Source organism: Marmota flaviventris, chromosome 2 (genome assembly GCF_047511675.1).
Source record: "Marmota flaviventris isolate mMarFla1 chromosome 2, mMarFla1.hap1, whole genome shotgun sequence".
In the NCBI taxonomy this organism is placed as follows: domain Eukaryota; kingdom Metazoa; phylum Chordata; class Mammalia; order Rodentia; family Sciuridae; genus Marmota; species Marmota flaviventris.
In genome coordinates, this window is record NC_092499.1 from 58,849,947 (window position 1) to 58,871,246 (window position 21,300).

General features: G+C 40.3%; 1 protein-coding gene across 1 annotated transcript in view; it reads right to left on the bottom strand.

Annotated features, from left to right (window-relative positions):
• The window catches only part of Mdga2 (MAM domain containing glycosylphosphatidylinositol anchor 2), a 759,648-nt gene extending 744,943 nt beyond the window's left edge, over positions 1-14,705 (bottom strand). Inside the window, exon 1 of the mRNA XM_027929596.2 lies at positions 14,426-14,705. Coding sequence (XP_027785397.1) covers positions 14,426-14,705 — 280 coding nt within the window. The remainder of the gene's footprint in view (positions 1-14,425) is intronic.
• Between the last annotated feature and the right edge of the window lie 6,595 nt (positions 14,706-21,300).

Sequence of the window (21,300 nt, forward strand, 5' to 3'; positions counted from 1 at the left end):
GGAGTTGATACCTCAAGTGGACTGGACACTACAACTCTATGATATGGTACAGCCCTAATTAGCAACCATTTTGTAGAGCTGTGTCCCCAATAGGTAAAGACACAGGTCTAATAGTTAAGAGTTGGAAGTAGACATGGCCTTTAGTTACCTCACATTAAGTCAGAGAGAGTATCTGTACTTTCTGGCCCTAGAATTTTAGGCTCTATATGGCCAATATGTCTTGATTCCCAGAGTGAGAACAGTTCCTGCAAGATCACTTGTTCAGTTTGGGCTCCTTTTACAAAAGACAGCAGGGAAAGAAAAGTGTTCCCTTTCAGGCAGGGATAATCATTCCTGATGTTTTGTACAAGTCAGGACCCATGTTATACAATGGGATCAGGGAGAAGATATATGCTGCCCAGATGACCCACAATCATATTGACTAGTGCTCCCTTTCCCAATTCTGACCAAAAAAAAAAAAAAATAGACAAAGGCATCAGCTAGCTGTGGCTTGAGAAGACCCCTTCCGAGTCACTCCATCAAGGACTCCATCTCATCCATCAGAGTCACTAGCTGAGAATAAGGAGGATCTAGAAAGGCTACTAGAAAAGGGGTGAGGAGTGAGGGACATCAGTCACAGTTCTGAGACCAGGTACAACAGCAGGTGCTGAATTTCTCCCCACAAACTCTTCTAAGGCTAAGAAAAGAAGCCTTCTTCTAGCTAATCAATTTTCAGATGAGATAAACACATATAAGCAAGAAAATGTGAGCAGTTAAAGGGTGAAATTTAGAAGATGAGATGCATCATTCAGAACACATTCATTCTCCAATGTTACCTGAATGTTACCTGAAAACTGCTTACATGCAGTTCCTCCCAGAACCTGCCTTCAACCAAAGGTATTTGTCTTACTCAGAAATACTGTGCCTCCCCAGAGCAGCCTGTGTATAGTGATTGGTACAAAAGGGAGGAAAAGAAACATTTTTCTCTATTTGGGACATGTCTGCCAATCCATCTTAGCTTCATAGTACCCCATTCACTCAGGTTAGGATTTTGTTGTCATTTGCTCAGTTCACCTTTGCCTTCACTCATCCTGGGCTCTCTCTATACTTCAAAAGCATTTTGGTTTTTGAGAGTACCCACCTGCATGTACACCTTCTCTGAAGAAGCCAACCTATGACACACAGACTTTGCATCCTACTATGATCTATCCAACTAATTCTCATGAGCTGGGAGCCTTCTATCATCTCCCTGTGATAAATATAAATCAATTCTTGCCATTCTGTTTATTTCTCTGGGCTAAGACTAATGGCCCGGCCAACACATGTGTACCTGTCATGCAACTTCAAGTCCAGTCTCCCAGGCCAGAGCACAAGAGTATGTTGGAAGTCTGTCTTACTAGTTTCATCATTTGCTTTATCGATAACTTCTTATCAGAAGAAAGTCTGAGTCTTTCATTAATAACATGAAAATCACTACAGTGTCATAGTAATTACTGGAAAGAAGAGAGCTATGTAATATGAATGAGGAGTAGTCAATAGTTAAGCCACCAGAAAATATTTTTTGATCAAATACAGAAAAAAAATTAAGACTATCTAGAATCTTCACTTTTGTCAAAACCAAATATATATAAATGGCATTTTCAGATGTATATTTCAACTTCTATTTTATTTAAGAATATCGGTTCCATGTTTATAAACATTCAATTAAATTACTATTAATAAAAATAGTTATATAAATCATAAAATATAGATACAATTAAGTCATAGGTATATCATTTTATACCTCAGTGATAAAGTCATTACTCTCCTTAACCCCAAATACAGCATAAATATAAGGTATAATAAAACAAAAAAAAATTGAAAATGGAGCAAGACATAAAAAGGGGGTGTACTATATTTGGTAAGTACTTCCAAACATAGAATTAAAAGTGTGAAAAAGTAGAAACATAAAATCTGTTAAACACTTCTGAACCTGTATTTAACTCATCTTACTTTATTCCTTCACAAATGTTTGCAGTTTAATTTGTAATATTTGCTTACAAAAGACATGGGGGTCACACCACTAGACAATATTATCACAGTTTCAATGTGCAAAAAGTCATATCCCACTAGCTTTAAGTATTTGGCTCAGGTATTAAGAAGTCACTGTTTAGAGAAGGAATTCACAAAAGCAATGCTACTCCATGTTTTTAAAATAAGAAGATCTGCCTTTAAAATACAATATCAAGATAGTTACACTACAGAATTAATGAATTCCCAATTGTGAAATGTGAATGTATAATGAATTTCAGGGCACTTGCAGCTAGACTGAATTAAGAGTTAAAGTTCTAAAGAGTCAATTGCCTCTGAAAATTTGGGGGTTGGTTATCAGTTAAAGAAAACATCAGCTGCTTAGAAATGCATGGCACTACAGCTGAATATAATACCTTTCCTGTTCTCTCTTGAAATGGTTTCCTATCGAAGCAGTTTCTGTATCAATCACACAATAGCTGGAATGGTACAGGGTTATACTATATGACACAATAACTGCATTCAAAAAGCATAGGAAAAATGACTTTTATAGTAGCAGATCCTGTCGCTAACTGCCTAAAACAAATCACTAAACTGCACTAATTTGTAAGCTTTGAGGTTTGAGGAACTCACTCGCTGGCTAAGAGAAGGGCCGAGCTTGCAATCAACTGTCCTCTTGAACACAACAAGATTTTCAAGAAAAGAAATGCGCTGATATAGTCTCCTCAATTAACTCTGTGCGAAAAATGCTCAAGCAATACCCAGAGGGAGCTCAAGGCAAAAATCAGGCCAAATATGACATTTAACTATCAATCTTTCCAAGGCCAGTGATTGTTAATCAGCCTGGGGGACATAAAGCAGTACACCTGACAGTGGTTATTTTTTATAAGCACATGCTTGATATTTTACATGGAGGAATATAACCATTTCTGCAAAATACATAGTAGAACCATTTCTTCATTTTTATGGGTTACTAATTATGAATAAGCTTAAAATATCTATCAGTCCAAAAATACATTATACCAGAAAGAATCCTCAGTATGGGCATTTTAATATTCTCTCTCTCTCTCTCTCTCTCTCTCTATATATATATATATATATATATATATATATATATATGAATCATATCTTTCTATTCCAAGAAAGAAAACTCTAGGTATGAAAAGTGCTGACATTAGCTATATAATTAGATATATATATATATATATATATATATATATATATATATATATATATATATATTTCTTGGGCAAAAAGGTAAAGTTTATCATCCAAATTGTATTTCAAATATATGCTGTTGAGATAAGTTTTGTACACAGCACAATTGGAGCTTGCTAATTTGTATATTTTAATCATAATAAGTATAAGTAACTCATATCTTAATATAATTTAAATAATACATATAAGGTATATAAATAATTATTTGAATATGCATGTCAGATTTGATTCTAAATTAGCTACCAGCACCTGTAGGGTAGCTATTTAAACTTTCTGAGTTTCAGATTTTGAATCTCTCTCATTCAAAGATGAGATTATGGCATAAAGTATAAAATACTCCTAACAGCTGTGGCATACAGTAGTGACTTGCTAAATGGCAATTATTTTATTAAAATACACTATATCCTATGGTACATTAGTTTTCAGTAAAAAAAAAATGATCTCCATAAAATTCACTTTAATTTGGTTTGTGGCTATGTTTTTGTAACCATGTGTGAAACACAGATACACTTGATGCACTAAAAACTCACTTGAAAAAGAGAAAGACCATGGAAAAGGCATGACTAATACAACAGCAGGAATAGTGTTCTCAGTATACAAGGATGATGGGCTTCAATGTATATATCACTACAGTGCAGGTCAAAAAATAACTCCACATGGATTGCTGTTATGCAGCTAAGAAAGAGTTCTCCTTCAAATAAAGAAGGAAAGACAAGGAATATGAGTTTCTAACAGCAATATTTTAAACTCATGAACAATACAAACATGAGTGTATCATAAAAGATATTTTTAAAAAATGAAGGTCAGGTGAGGGCTTACATACCCTGCTGCCAACATTAAATCAGGGTCGGCTTTGCAAGTGAAGCAGGAAATCCTCCCAGTTCCTTGAGTTGAACCTAAATAAAGTTCAGCTATCACTCCATGAGACCCATTCTATGAATACATACATATTCATACGTATATACTTACATAGTTAAGCCATTTATATTTATGAATACATTCTACAGTAAATATACATACACTCTATATGCAAATACATATTTATAGATTGCCTGTGTGTCTGTGTATCTTCTTTAGCCCTTCTTTGAAACTGGAGACATGGTTAAACATAAAGGTTTCAAAGTACTTCTTGTCATAGTATGCTCAGAGGACAAGGACATTAACAAGTGAATTTCAATGATGACAGACAAATTTTTCAAAATATTAACCAACAAAATATAATGATATTAGAGTTTAACAGCAAAATCACAGTGAGCGGGAAGACGGCTACTGTCAAAGCCAGCTGCTGCAAATGGAGGGATGTGCCAGCGAGGCACAGGAAATAATCAGAATGAGCAGCCTCTGAGCAACAAGGCAGATTATTTCAGGTCGCAGCCCACTGGGAATCATTCTTGTCTTAGGGACAGACTGGGAGGTTCCCAGACCCTTGTTTTCACAATGGTGATATCATTATATAACTGACAACCCCATAGGAATAGGTCATAATGGAGAAGAGATGCCATTTCATCAAAACATTTTTAGATGAATCCATGATTAACCAAAGATTGAGCTTTGATTAATTATGGACTCAGATGAAAAACTTTAAAATAAATATAGCAGCTTTGATACAAGGAAAGGAGGCAGGTGGACCAGATCAATGTGAAACATGAACCAAAAGAAAAATAACTACAAAGATAAGGCAGAATCACAATAATGGTCTAGAGTAAGTCATAAAAAGCAAAGAACAAATACAGAAACAGAATAAAAATATTAACTCTATTGGTTCTTGATAATAGCTTCATAAATTCTGAGGTGCTGAGGTTAAGACTGACAAGGAACACCCAAACTACATGGGTGTTCTATCTGGACATGTTATAGGGTCTATTGTATGCTCAAGGTTACCTGTTTAAACAAAATCAACTTTGTTCATTCCATAAAATGGAGAAATTCTTCTCAATTAATCTTTCATCTGCTCACAGTCCTGAGTAAGATCACTTGGTTTGATTAAAGATATACCTGATCGACAAGCACAACCAATATACAGCTAATATCCTGACATTTTATGAATATGAACATGAATTATAGAAATGAACTCTTTCATCCTCAAAAAGTAGAAAGTGTTTTCCAAAGATTATTAAAAATGCAGCATATATATAATGCTTTCTTATGTATATGGATGTCACAGTTTAACACTGAATGAGGACCCAGCATTTTCAATTAATTCTTAGCTTAAAAAGATTTTTAAATGAGTAGGTGGGAAACAGTAATTTTTTCACTGTAAGATCAAAAAAACGACATTACACAATAAATTTATGATGATCTCATTTAATTATTTTTCCTTATTATCTGCTTTTATTTGTAAAGTACAACTAAGTATTCTTACAAATATATTCCCTTTTTTCTCATCCAAATGACTTGTTTTTATATACTTCTACTTTTCAATTAGTCTCAGGATAGAGGATATAAAGAATATTGTTGCTTCTTGATATACATATATTTATACATATATTTCAACACACATGTATACTTACATAAGCATAAATTTACCCATGACCATAATCTTGCGTTACAATAATGTTCTTTGGAGCTCTCAAATGAGGGAGAATACCAGCTTCCTGCTGACCCGCACTATTAAGGGGCAGAAGAAATCCTTGGATCATTTGAGCAGCTGGCAGCTAGCTCCTTCAGGAGCAATGTCAACTACATGTGCATACAAAATACAATTCCAGAGACAAGTTTCATGCACCTACTAATGCTTTATACAGTGTTTAAAAACACACCTCCTGAGTCATTTTCTGCAAGACCGACACACTGGATATTATTTCCGGAGAAAATTGTTCATGCTTTTTGTTACTCCGTAGTCCTTTATTCTGTTCTAAAAACTAAAATGGCAATTCCACTGTGCGTTTCCCTTTCTGGAGCATCTGAGCATAACTTTTTAAGAAAAGAGGACCTCTCCAAGCTCTTCCTCCTCAATCTCAGGTATAAAAATGCAGACACACTTTTAAAACTTTTGCTATTTCTTACATTTCCTCTTTACAACAGCCCACTATTCTAAAAGTTTACTAGATTTAGAAACTGGGGTACACGGATTAAGGTTTTGCCTGGGAAAACACAGTAAAGTAGCTGCTGAACAAGAAGAAAGCCTAACTTACCCGACTGTTTCCAGCTGCACAGGCAGGGGAATAAAAAACCACAATGAAAGCATATACCTGTCTTTTCAAGGGGGCAATGCATTCATCTTAGTGGCTGTGCCTTTGCAAAGCACAACATGATGTTTTAAGTCATTCTGGACACATGCTTTGCTGCTTCTAAGCAGCACTTCTTCTTAGCACTCTAAAGCTTTGGAAAGTTTTCTACTTTAACTCCAAAAGGAGCCTCCATGCAGTTTCAAGTTTCCCAAATCCATATGGATTTGGGGCGGGTTCAGTATCTCACAGATTGAGACACTATCCTCTCTGCTAAAGAACAGGTCAGTTGGCTTCCTGTTGGATACACACCAACTCAGAATATAGGTGGACATAAATATGGGAGCAAGTTCCCAAGTATCAAAGAATCACATATCTGCCAGCTATTTCAAGCTTCCTCTATCTATCTCTATCTCTAATAGCAACTGTAATTGCCCTCTCTTACTTAGGCCCGAACATTTGTATTTCCTACAGAGCCCTATTTTATTTGTTTCCACTTGATTTTATCTCCTTAATCAACTTGTAACGTCTTCGAGTTTATAGTCCTTACTGCATAGCTACATGAATCATACAAAGCAGCTATGTAATAATTTGTTGATTTTCAATTACCCGACTTTAACATTTAATTTGTGTAAAATCCCCTCTGGTAACAATATCTGGAGAGCAGTATGTCATCCTCAAGTATTTTCTATCCTTCTTAGGATATTCATTGTAGCCTTATAGTGAGAAGGCCACAGGAGGAGCGGTATGGACTACAGGTACAGTCAGAAGCAAAAACCAGAAGGCCCTAATGTTTAATCTGTGCCACGTTCCCAAATCATACAATTAATCATCAGGAAAAATTATCTGGTCACAGTAACCACAAGTTCTACTTAAGAGCTCCACATACCTTCATCTTTCCCTTCGGAAGACCAGAAAAATCTCCCTGAAGATGTCCTTCAGCCAGACAACAGGCATTTTTCTTTCTTACTCTGATGCACTTGAGCAAAGTTCTAGTTACATCAGAAAATAAAATATGATTTTGCTGCTTTGCCATTGCTTAAAGGGCAGATGCATTTTTCTTCCACTTGCTTCTTTTAGATCTCAGTTGCCTTATGACCAGTAGGACTCCGGGACACTAGCTGTGAACCAACCCTTTCTCTTGAGGCAGATGTGTTTACCTTTCCATGATATCTCTCAATTATCTGATTTTCCTCTATTCTCATTACAACAAAGTAAGACAAAAAGTATACTGCTTACAGATATGGTCAAGTATGTGACATACTATCTAGCAACAACACAACTCCTTAATATATAGACTTGGCCAAAAACAAACTGACATCCCTTAATCTTTATTTTTTCTTTTTTTGTAGTTGTAGATGGACAGCATGACTTTATTTATTTTTATTTGGTCAAAGGATGGAAACCAGTGCCAAAGTTTCACATGTGCTAGGCAAGCACTTGGCCACTGAGCTACAACCCCAGCCCCGCCCCCATTGTTGTGCAAAGTTGTAGAGGTAGCATACTAAAAGTCAAAGACAATAAGTTACAAGATAAAATTTCTAATATCTTTCATCCTACCATAAGATGTGTTCAATAATAAACTTACAGGAAATGTGTGGTAGTCAAAAGGTAGGTACCTAATAGTTAAAATTTTCTTCTGTGATTATAAACTTCTGGAGAATATATGATTCAAATGATGAAATGGAAATCATCTTTTTTACTCAATTCAATCGGTGACATCAACAGGAAGGGAAATAGTATTTTAAAATATAAGATTAGAAATGACATAGTGTCTTGGAACAGTAGCAGATATAAAAAAGATCTTGCATGAGACTGGTGAAGGGTAGGATAATAAGGAAAGAAAATAGATCTGTACTGGTATAAACCAGAAAATAAATGAGTACCCCAACAATAGAACATGAGAGCTTTCAGTAATTTGAAAAAAATCCAATGAATATGCCTGAACTCTACAAAAAAGATATTTCACATACAGCATAAGACCTCCAACTGCCTGGCATAATGGTAAAACCATTGTATCTTAAATTAGTGGGATAATTTAATGATATTTTAAAGTCTCTTCTCATAACTTTATGATTTGGCAGGGTCAAAAGTTTATTAATTGGATTTGAAAATAAAAATAGGACACGGTTCTCTATGAATGCAATCATTTATTCAGCCTTCTCTAATATATTTACATTGACAGTCACTGAAGCAAAGAAATGAAATTTCATTCTGTGGGACTATTCAGTTAATAGCAATTATAATGAAACTAAAAATGCTCACCTATTCATACTTGAAATACATTCAATATAATACTTTGCATATCCTTGCAAAATACCCAACAAGGAGAGTAAAGAAGATCTTCCCCAATTTAACCTGAAGCAAATAGCACACTTTACCTGCCAAAGACCACAAGCTCTAAAGTTCAATTCCATATTGAGGCTAGCATACCTGGCTCATTGCAGTTGCCTTTATGGGTCACAAGCCTTAAACTCAACTTCTGGAAGTCTCTTCGCAAACCTCCAAGACAAAACCAGAAAATATGAGTGATGAATCACCTGTATACCTGGAAAGCAATCCTAGACCACAGTTCCTAGCATGGTCTTAGTAAGACATAAACTGAACCCATGAGACACATGCTACAGTTGCTTCCTCATGGGCTCTACCCAAATCACATTAAAACAACACATGTTTGTAAAGAATACAAAGCACCCTCTTTCAGAAAATTTTGTTGGTACCCTGCCTCTCGAGAAATGTGTAAGGTGGTCCAGAAATTATAAAACAAAAATCATTATAATGACACAGTGCAAATATGAAGAATCAGATTCAGAGACAATATAATTAATCAAAGAAAGTAAGAAAATGAAAAATGCCTCTGTAGAATTTCTTCTGTAGTATCTATTCATCAAAATTATTTAATCTCTAAACCTTTACCTCTGACTAATTGTCAGAACCCTGGCACCATCACTGCCTTATTCACTTTAAATGATTCTTTGGCCTTGACATATAACCTGCTCAGTCTAAAGTACTTATTATCAAATTTAGGGGCTTCCCCAGGGAAATTTAGGACATGAGCCAGTAACACGAAATAAAATAATCTGCCCATTTTGCATGTGAAAATATGTATAACCAGCAAGAACCAGATTGAATGGATAAAAAAATAATAACAAAATTCAGTGGGCAGCTCAAGTGGCCAAGGAGGGTGCAATATAACCCTGTCTGTTTGGGTGTAGGAACAGTGAGGTGTGGGAAGAGAGGTCAGAGCTTATTTGTATAACAAAGCTTCACATTGTTGTTAGCAGTGTTTACTGAAGTCATCTCCTCCTCCTCTTTGGGCTCATGCCCTAAAGATGATTCATTTAAAAGCAGTATCCTGTCTCAAGGCTTTGCAAACCCAAACTGGACAAAATCCTAGCAATGGATCTAGAGATGACTTTGCTGTATTGATGGCAAAATCCTGAGACTGGCCATGATGGCCTGCTGACCTTTGATAGTAACCTTATCCTGCCAAAAAGACAATCTGTCAAACAAATCCAACCTACCCACAGTCTGAAATTTCTTTGAGATCCTTCCGATCTCACTTATCTCCTTGTGTTCAATTCCACCAAGCCTTTCTGTCCAGCTACTGAGTAGGGTGTCATGCTTAAATTCTGGGAGATGTATTGATGTTATTGGAAATAATACAGATTGCTAATGCGTCAAACACGTGTTTGATAAAATTTCTCTATGTGTTCCTTCTAATATATATATTGGAAGCAATTTTGAACAGCATATTAACTATTTCAGGATATCAAGTAATTGTTTGGTTTATTTCCCACAAAAACTATCCAGACTTGGAGTTTTATTTTGTTTTTCATTTGTAGTGAGGATTTTTCTTTGCTACTGTAATCAGAAGGTTTTAGTAACAGCCTTGGACATTAAGAACACAATGACCAGAAATGAAAATACAGTACGGATCAGTGGAATTTTTCCTTTTTTGGGGGAAGCCAACTGAACAGTTTACAGGAAGTATGATTCTTAATTTTAAGTTATTATTAATATTACCTCTAGAAAACACAATTTAGCAGTCCAAACAATTTACTAACAAATAATGAAGGAAAATTTTGATATCAGTAAAATACTTCAGATCACTAAGAATATAAACTGGAGTTTGTATTCTTATCCTTGATGCTATGTCTAATTTGTTATCATAAATAAAATGCAATGTGAGTGCAGCAAATTAATAAGGCCAGAAATGCTTGTTTTATGACTTTTGGTTTTCAATTGTGTTTAAACCAAAAGAAATTCCAAGAAATACTTGAAAGTTATAAGAGTATTTTTGGAAAATTCTTAATGTAAGTAACTTTTTTAAAATTCAAGGAAGTAGAATCTATTGCTTAACATGAACTTAGCCAGGTACAGTGGTGCAGGCCTGAAATCCTAGTAACTCACAAGGCTGAGGCAGAAGGATCACAAGTTCAAGGCCATCCTTGGTAAATTAGCAGGGCCCTATCTGAAAATAATGATAAAATAAAAAGATTAGAGATGTAGCTTAGTGATTAAACGTTGTGGGGTTTAATCTCCAGTACCAGGAAAAATAATTTAAAAAAATATGATTTTTTATGTTGCTCTATTATGAAGATATTTTTGCAATCTCTCAGAAATGTTTTCAAATAATTATTATTACTGCAATATCACATCTGAAATGAAATATGTAAGGAATATACAGAACAAATCCAATTTTCAAAAAGTATGACATCAGAATTATTGTTGGATAGGCAGTTAAAGGATAATCTCTTTTACCCAACTGCTACACCATATATAAATATAAGCCATCATATGGTTAAATTGCTAAACAATATCCAAGAAAAATGAAAATAAATTCCTTGCTATAACAGAAACTTTTACACTTAAGTGCTGCTCATAATTCCTAAGCTGATTGAGCACAACAGGAAGATTATATTGACAATATAATCCACATGTTTATAAAAATATTTTCAATTTACTAAAATGTGAATTTCATGTTCGGAGTTAGTCAGCCAGAAGTAAAAGAGTAAGGAATTGCCTGAGTTACCTAGAAAGTACTTTTTATGTCCTTTTGAAACTACCTAAAATACTGTTAAGAAATAATGTTTTGTAATATAGTATAAGTTTTCCATATGACAAATATGGGCAAATAAAGGATAAAACTTTTATACTAGCAAATTTACTATACAGGTATTTGAAGTTTCTGTTTAAAATTGCTTTATTTTAAAATTAATCATTTTTGAAGATCTTCATATAAGATGTTCAAAAACGTTTTCTAACCTAAAACTAAATCTTAAATCTGTGTTTTTTACAATTGATCTTTTTTAACTAAATAAAAGCAAACTGCTCTCTCCCTATAAATTCTCCCATAAATAAAGAAATAAAACTACTCTGGGTTAAGAAAGGTCATGATTTACAACATCAGGGCAATGAAAGTTTAAGTCCATGTCAGGGGTTTCCAGACTTTAGAGTGCATCTTGATCATCACCACAGGTGATCAACTGGCATTGCTCAGTAGCACACTCTGAGTTTCTGATGTAAAAAGTCTAGAAGAGGTCCTTGAATTAGTACTTCTAACAAGCTCCAAGATAATGCTGATGCTGAAGATTCCAGGCCACAGTTTAAGAATCTAACAACTGTGATATGTAAAACAAATTTGAAAAGAAATATATAAATGAATTTTTAGCCCTCCGAATAACTGTAACATTTATGATGGCCAGGGAAGGTGATTAATATTTTTTTTTTCACAAAGCCAATTCTATTCCTAGTTATGTGACTAATAACCACATCAATATTAAAACAAAGACCACCACCTTAATCATAATCACCAGTTCAGTTGTGGAACTACCTTCTCCTTTAGTGTTAAGTGACACAGGCTCAAGAGTATGTTAATAAAATTGATTTCAATTTATGTCCACTACTGGACCTTATGAGTTCCCACTGCCCAAAAGGAGATTTATCAAGACAAACAATCTAACCAAAAGTGACAGGAAAATGGTACCATTCCCTTCTAATCCTTGCAGTTGCAGCCACCCTTGCAGCATTCCACTCCTTCCCAATTTTTATCACTTCTTGTTAACCCCCTACATACACACACACACACACACACACACACACAGAGAGAAAGAGAGAGGGAGGGAGGGAGGGAGGGAGGGAGGGAGGGAGGGAGAAAGAGAGAGAATTTTAAAAGCAAAACAAACTCCTTTTAGCTAGGATGATCTGAACCAGTGGGAGAGAAATGCAAACCTGGACATGGATGAGAGGGATTCAGACTTCCCAAGACCAAGGAATAGCCCTTTGAGAAGGCTTTATCACCAACAATCCTCATCCCAAGAATACCAGCCTCTTACAGCTGTTCAGAGGACAAGAGTCCAGCAGAGTCACAAGAGCACTAAATGAATTTCTCCTCTCTTCAAGTCCCACCGCCTGCCTCCAGTCAATCTTTGAGGAGACTGAGCGTCTTGCTCCCGCACTCAAGTACCACAAAACACACACACCCACCACCATTACCGCCGCTACAACCGCCGCTGCTGCCAGGCAAGTCCTTTCATTTGGGAAGGTGGGGGAGGGGCGCCAAAACTAAGATGCCTAGAGGTGGCAGAAAACCTAGGAAGAAGGCAGGAAAGAGGAGTAGGAGATGGAGCACAGGAGGGACCCGAGCTCTCATGCAGCAGACCACCCCTTTCCACTCCCCAGCACTGTTCAGCCCAGGACATAAGGCACAGGAATGCTCACCCGCATTCCTCCTCAAACATCCGCCCACTCTGCACTACACGTTATCAGAGAGTTTGAGGACTCAAGGTCCACTGGCACCCATGACCATTCCGCAGTCAGTTCTAGGGTCTGCGGGGAAAACTCTGACACTTCCGCAAATACTCGTGCCTTTTGGCCCTGATGCAGTTATTGACCTAGCCCTGCACTGCTGGAATCTAAACCCCAGAGTGAAACCAAAGACAATGTGGGCTTCATTTCCAGCACACATTCCATGGGTATTGAAGCAGGGTCGGGAGCTGTGGGCGAGTCTTAGCCTGCTATCCTCCATAGGCTGCCCCTTAACCTTAACCTCATACCATAACTTGAAGACATAAAAGTTCTTTTTCTCTGGGGCACCGCCTGCTTGTCCCAGGAGAGGACTTACATTTTAGCCCATTACTAGCCTGTGTGTGTGAGTGAGTGTGTGCGTGTGTGTGTGTGTGTGTGCGTGTATGTTTTCAATGCCGAAAGCCAAGAGTGCCAACTGCTGACAGGCAAAGGAACCTGAATTTGCTTCTGAGGACTTCAAAACCTTCCAATTAACAAGCTCACGCTTGTTATGTCCTAACCCTTCCAGATCTGGGTTTTCTGGGGAAGAGCTGAGATAGTGTTCTGGTTACAGCGAGCTGATGTCCTGCCCTGGAGCGGAGACGCGCGGACTTGGTCGTCCGTTCATTCATGCATTTGCTCATCCATTCACACAAACATGTCCCTTAATTGTGTCTGGCACTGAGAATCTTGCCTGCTATTTCCCCTCCCCAAGTCAGTGCTCATGGCAACGGCTGGTGCAGAACGCAACTCAACTGTCACCCCACTTCCTGAGCCGGAAAATCAAGTCATGTAGGCATTCACAGAAAAAGAAAAAGGTGGAGAGAAGGAGGAGGCGGGCGGGGGTGGGGGGCGGAGAGGGGTGGGGAGACTTACGGGGGTCACATTCGAAGCTTCCCTTCGGGGGAAACCGCGGCAACGACACCGCGGCACGCAAGGAGCCAAAGCATTATTAAATAGAAGACTGCTAGAGCTCATGTCCCCCGCGGGGATAAATTAAGTGCAAAGATACTCAGACGCTGAAGTGCGATGTTGCCGGCTCGACCCAACTCTGAGCCCCGAGTCCAGGCGCCGGGGGAGCCGCCGGCAGCCCAATCCGCAGCGCGCTCGCTGCCTCCTTATCGCTCCCAATAACGTGATGAAGTGTAAATCAAATGCCACGCCGGGAGGGGCCCTGGAACGGCGCGAGTCGTGCATTTTAGCTTACCAGCCTATCTTGCCTAAGAATCACAAGGTCACGATAGCGTCGCGATTCCACTCACCGTACACTCCTTGGCCAGAGATCCCCTCCAGGAGGACTGTCAGCAGCCACACGAGACCGTACACTAAATCCATCTTCACGTGAACATGAACATATCCAGCCCAGGGGGGATGCAGTGGGACCTTCCGGAGGCCGGCGGGCAGCCAGGAGCGCTCCACTCGCGTCCGGGCCGAGCCGAGGTGCCCGGGAACCGCTCGCCGAAGGAAGCAGCGCGGTCCGTCCGTCCTTCCCAGGCGGCGGCCGCGAGCGGAGCGCAGGAGCCCAGCACACCCCACACTCATACACACACACACACACACACACACACACAAACACAATACCCTGACACACACGCACGCCGCACTCACACCGGGCGCCTGAGAAAATCGCAGACGCCGGGGAGGAGCAGGGGGCGGTGATGGGAAGGGGAGCCGCGAGGCGAAGTGTTCTTCAGGGAAGCGGGCTCCAGTCTCCGCAGCGCCGGCAGCGGCGGAGCGCTGGGTTGGCGGCAGGCGCGGGCAGGGGGCCCGGGGTACCGCGCGGTGGAGCCTGGCTTGGACAGCTGAGGAGCAGGAAGTGGCCTCTGACCCCGGGCACCAAGCAGGGCTATCTCGCCTGGGTTCTCCTTTACAAAGTAACTCGCGAAGGTCCCCAGAGGAGCGTCAAGCGGCGGCAGCGGCCCGCCCGCCTGCAGTCCGGAGCCCCCAGCCCTGATGTCTTGCCTTCCCCCATTCCATCAGTTGCCATTGCAACGCCAATCCTGTTACACGATACAGACTTGCATTGCCGAACCGGGAGAGGAGGAAGAGGAGGAGGAAGAAGAGGAGTAGGGCTAGGGAAACGGGGGTGGGGAGGAGGGAAAGGGAGGAGGGGAGAGAAGAGGGGTCCAACAGGGAGCGGAGTGTGCGTCTGGAGCTCCACCAGGCACCAGCCTCAGCCGCTACCGCCACCGCCACTGTTCTCCAAGATAGCCTTTAGCGCCCCGCCAGCGAAAAGGGTGCTCTGGCCGGCCGCACCAATTCCAGGAGCCGAAAGCAGAGTCCAGGCAATGCCACTTGCAGGAGAGCGAGAATGTCAAGCACAGAACCGATCCGCACACACGTCTACGCGTGCCCACCGGCACTGCGCGCGTCCTCTTCGCTTCCGCGCCGCCCCCGTCAGGTGGAGGGGGTGGGGGCGGTCGGGACAAGCGGGAGTTTAGAGGAGGGAGCCGCAGAAGGGGTTCCCCGCCTGGGCTAATGTAGTGCTGGCATCCAGAGGTGAACGCGGGAGCGGCCGCCTGCGGAGGGCACCAGGCTGCGTGGCCGCCGCTCGGGCGGTAGCTGCGGCAGAGGTGCCGGGCTGGGCGGCGAGCGCCCGGGGCCGACGATGGCCGGAATCCCTGGGTTTGCGCGGGGGTGCGCGCCGCGGAGGCGAAAGGAGGGAGGAGGCGGAGGGCGAAGCGGCGAACAGCGCTGGCGGACGGGCTGCCGGGGAGGAAGGCTGTGTGTGGTCACGTTGTGCGCTACGTGCTGAGAGCGCGAGCTGGTAGCCGCAGCCCGGCGACGTCAAAGCTGGGTGCGCGGCTCTGCCGCCTTCCTCCGCGCCTCCTCCGCTCCTCCTTCGCTCTGCTTTCTTGTATCAGCGGAGGAGCTCATCTGTATGGACAGCGCCGGGCGGCTCTGCGAGGCCAGCGGCGTCCGGCCTCCAGCCCACTCCGCCGAGGCCCTTCCCTGGCTCTCGCGGAGCTCCGTGGGGGCGAGTGCCTGTTATTTATTTCTGATGCTGCTGTTTGCGTTTGCACACCGAAGGGCCAGCTACCACCTTAGACTCCCGGTAATTACATGACACGCTATCCCCTCCCCGCAGCCCAAGGTCTTCTAGTATCGGTTCTGCTTGGCTAGAGGGCAGAACAGGCCACAGCACTTGGAAGTGGCATCGTTTATTCCTCATTTCTTTTTTTTTTTTTTAATGTGTTTTTTATGGATGTGACAACGGATGAAGGCTCGTGGTGGGGGTTGGGACACTAAGAGTTCAGAGATTAGTTTATTTTATATGTACTGTCTCTTAAAGTTAACTGCTTGGAAAATATTTTCCCTTTTGTGAAAGAAAGGGCTTTCATTGAAGCAGAGCTAACTTGAGGAGCTTAAAAAATTCATGGTTAAAAAAGGATTACAAAATTCAAAGCATCTTTAATTTACATTAGAACAGGTCTAAAACTCCTTCACTAAAAAACAATAGGGAAAATCTAGGAACATTGGAGGGGCTGTAATTTGTTTCTTTAATCAAAATAATTAGTGTTTATGCAATTCACTTTGTTGAATATAATTCTTCACTGTTCAGAGAAGGGCAGTGACTGACAAAGTTTAAAACGTGCATTTATACATGTGTTACAAAAGTAATTACTATGAAAAATCTGAACACAGTATTCATTTCTCGGTCCCCATAACAGATTGCTATAGCACACTGCAGATCCCTCTCTTCATGCTCTGCTTCTGCTGGAGGGAAGGGACCCCAAGCACTAGACAATGAATGCCCCTCCTGTTTCCACCCAGGTTCCTTTTTTCGCTTAAGTGAATTGTGCATATTATTTTTATAAGGTATGAGCTTGTGCTTACCTTCTGGGTTTACAAGATGTGAGCAACCAAGAAATTTGAAAGGGTCCCAAAGGATGCCTCTCACAGCTTTGAGGACCCCTTATTTATGAGATTCCACTTTCACTAGATGGCATGAAGTATCTCTAGAAGCAAAATTCAATGTGAGGCATTTCTGAAGGGAAATGACTGAAGCTGGCTTAGTGGTCACCTGTAGGGAAAATTTGTCTTATGATTCTGCCTTTTATAAGTAGATCATTCCTGCACACTGCAGCACAGCAGCTTCATGAGCCACTTAACTGCAACTACTCTCTCAGATGGGAGCTCGGTACTTTACCTCTATATTTGTACTGTCCTTTTCAACTCTTAGTTATGAAATCATAGATTCTTTTGAGTGTTTTCAATACTCTAGGTTGGAATATTTTATCATCCCCCAAAAACCAGTGTATAATTTTAACAAAGGAACCCAAAGTAAGTATACCTAATGTAAATTTCTCGTTTTAAATGTTTTAATTAGTGTATTATAGTTATACCCAACATCGGGATTCATTTTTACTTAATTATACATGCATGAACTATAATTTGTTCAATTTCAGTCTTTAGTACTTTCTCTTCTCCTCCCTTCCTCCTTCCTCTGTGCCCCTTCCTTTACTCTACTGGTCTTCCTTCTAATTATTTACAGCTCTTTTTTTTTTTAATCAGTGCTTTAGAGATACAAATAGAGGTGAAATTCTTTGTGGTATATACCTAGCATAATTTGTTCAATTTCATTTCACAGTTCCTGCATTTTCCCAACCCTCAATTCTCCATTTTCCTTCCCTCTCAATCCCTTTCCTCTACTCCACTGAACTTTCTTAAAATTTTCTGGGATTCCCCACCCCCTGCTTTTTTTTTTTTTCTCTAGCTTCCACATATGAGAGCAAATATTCAACCCTTGATTTTCTGAATCTGGCTTATTTCACTTAACATGCTGTTCTCCAGTTCCAGTCATTGTGTGTATATACCATATTTTCTTTATTCATTCATCTGGTGATGGGCACCTGGGGCTGGTTTTATAAGTTGGCTAGTATGGATTGTGCTGCTATGTACATTGATGTACCTATATCACGATAGTATACTGATTTTAGTTTTTTAGAATAAACACCAAGGAGTAGGATAGCTGGGTCATATGGTAGATTACTCTTCTTAACCTTCAACATTAGGACATTAGCTTCAGGAGCATAGAGACTTTCATTTCCATAGAGTGTATATTTCTGCACAGGGAAGAACCATTTGCCATAGATCCCTCAACAATTCCTGAGTGAAATATTTGAATCTTGGGAAAAACATTAAGGAAACTGGTCATTTTGCAATTTTTTTTCAATTTTTGTTGAAATAAAACTTGAAGAAACAGCCAGGTGCATCTACTCTGATCCAGGTTTTACCCTACATATTGCACATTTATGGATTTATAAACATAATTCCCTTTAGAAGCACACATTCTATTGACCAGGATGTTTGGTCAACACATACACCATTACTTCTATTAACATTATAAGTACTATAAATAAAGTCCTGGGCATAGGTGAGGAAGATTTTACATGCAACCTTTATATAACAGAAGAAAAACTGTACTACATTTAATGTTTTTGTTCCTATGAAAATACTGTGCATATTACTGATAGAAATAACTGGAAGTTCAATAAACCCAAGGTATTTTTTCTTGAAATTCAACTTTGTTTTAGATTTCATTGACCAAACAGATATGATGTATGTAGCCACACCTAGCACTGGCTGTGTAAGGCCTCCAGGTGGAGACCCTGAGCTAAGCCTTAAGAAAAGCAGAGATGGTTTACCTTAGAGAAAAAGAGTGCTCCTTGCCTTCAGAGCTCCAGAGACTGTTAAGATATCAGACACAGCATATTTTATGTGGCCCCATCAGAGCAATTTCCTGCAGAAGTAGTACATAAATAACTTCAGAGGTCACCAGTTTCTTGGATTTTCACACTGAATATGGATTTTACATGGGGCATAGCACCGTAAAGAAGCCCAAATTGTGTTACTTCCAGGGTCCATTCAAGAGCATCCTCTCTCATAGGTGCAGAAATGGACATTATCATTTGTGATGACAGGTCACAAAAATTAAGGACATCTCACAGCTTGAATTACCTAATCAACCATTCTACTCTTATTGACTACCATTTCACTTAATATTTCTATCTCTATTCTGCAGTATGAGTGTGATGTTTCAAGCTAAGTAGTAGGTGAAAGGCAAGATCATGGAACCAGGTCAGAAGATCCACCCAAGGTAAAAGGAAAGAAACAGGAAAAACTAGTCACTCTGGAGATACAGCTGAGGGCAAATTCAGACTATCAGTGACAAATCTGTCTTTTCTTTTCAATCTGGCCTCTTTACACAACACAAATGTTAAACCTTGTATGTTATTTTCATTTATTTCCAATTTCCCTGCCAGCCAGTTAAATCACACAGACTCCCATATACACTATTGCCTGGGCATTTTGCAAAAGCAAACAAGAATGTGAAAATATTTAGTGGTATATAGGTAAACTCTTGGATGCTACACACTAAGTTGTTGTTCCACACTTCCTTGCATTTGCTCTAAATTGGTCACAGATACCTGGGCAAAAGTGCAGCTTGCTAGGGCTATATCCCACACTGAGGTAGCTACATATCTGAACCCCTGACCTAGTCCATTTGTTCTATCTGCTTCTGGAAGTTCCAGAGCCTGCTAAGGTATGCTCCATTGTTCTATGGCTTAGATATACCTCAGAGGCTTCAAAGTGTCACTTCCTTTTTTTTTTTTTTTTTTTTTTTTTTTAGAGAGAAAGAAAGAGAGAGAGAGAGAGAATTTTTTAATATTTATTTTTTAGTTTTCGGCAGACACAACATCTTTGTTTGTATGTGGTGCTGAGGATCGAACCTGGGCTGCACGCATGCCAGGCGAGCGCGCTACCGCTTGAGCCATATCCCCAGCCCCGTACTTCCTTGATCTCTGTCCAAAGGACCAGATTTTTTAAAAGTTAACTCAGATTATTATACAGTTTGATAAAAGCCCCAAACTGGAACCACACTTGTAGTGCACCATTTATGCTGGTCCTGATAACAATTTTCTCTAGCCAAATCCCTACCTCATTTTATTTCCTATTACTTAGTAATAGCTTCCAACATGCAAATTTAGAAGTTTTAGCAACATCACATAGAATTGACTGCTTCAGATGATAATGAAAGGCATGGAGCATAGCATTGCACTGGGGATTCCAGATGCTGGTCATTTGTATGAGATGGGCAGGGGCCAGTTGCTCTTAAGTAGTGGGACTCAGACACTGGTATTAGGTGTGAAATGAGGATTTAGTATTGGGATCAGACTTGTCCCTCCACAGGGCTTTAGTGATAACAAAAAGGGAAATGAGAATAGTAACTGCTAATATTTGAAATAAGGAAGCATGTCATATCCCCACTGTATGGACTAAGAGGTTTAAAGAGAGAGGTAGCTTGAGGATGTAAAAAATACCCAAAGATTAATTCCTAAACATCAAAAATTTAAGGTCCAATTAGAGAGAGAGTTGCTCAGCAGAGGCTGTGTGGGAAGCCATTCTCGCACGTGATTGGGCACCTCCCAGATTGGGTGTGAGGCATTCTGGCCAAACTGTGTCGGAGCTATCCCCACCCTCTCCAGGTGCAAGAGCCTGTCCATGTGGGGGTGTGACTGACCACTGACCCTGAGGCCAATCACTGACCCTGATCTTGGAATGCTGCCCCCCTCGACCTTCATTGGATGGAATTTTCCCCTGAATTTCTTGTTCCCCAATAAAAGGCCACTCCCTGGCGTGCTCACTCTCTCTCCTGCTAGTCCTGAGTAAGCCTTGCTGCCCCACTGGGTGGTTTGAGGTGAGAGCCAGAGAAGGGAGAGCCGTCTCAGACCTGGTCATAGAAAAAGGTAATCGAGTCTGTGTGTTTTATTTTGATCTCACTAGTTAACTTCTATGCCACGAACCTCTTTAATGAAACCAGCGTGCTGGTCGCCGGGTGGAGGCTGAATATGTGGATGCTCTTTTTAGAGGATGCCAAGGTAATCAGTAACCAGATGATGGGGCTAAGGTCTCAGAGATATTGTGGGTGCTTCTGAGGATATCTGACAAACTGAGGAAAGTCGGGGCAGAGGCTGAAAACAAGAAGCAAATGCCTTGGTTTTCTTGATAGTCTACCTTCTATTTGAAAGCAGCTGCCTCTTTTTGAGAATTTGCACTCGTTCAGTAAGTGCATTACTTCTCAGCTGCTCTATTTCTTTGAAACCAAACATTGTAGTATTTAGCTGTCTGGACT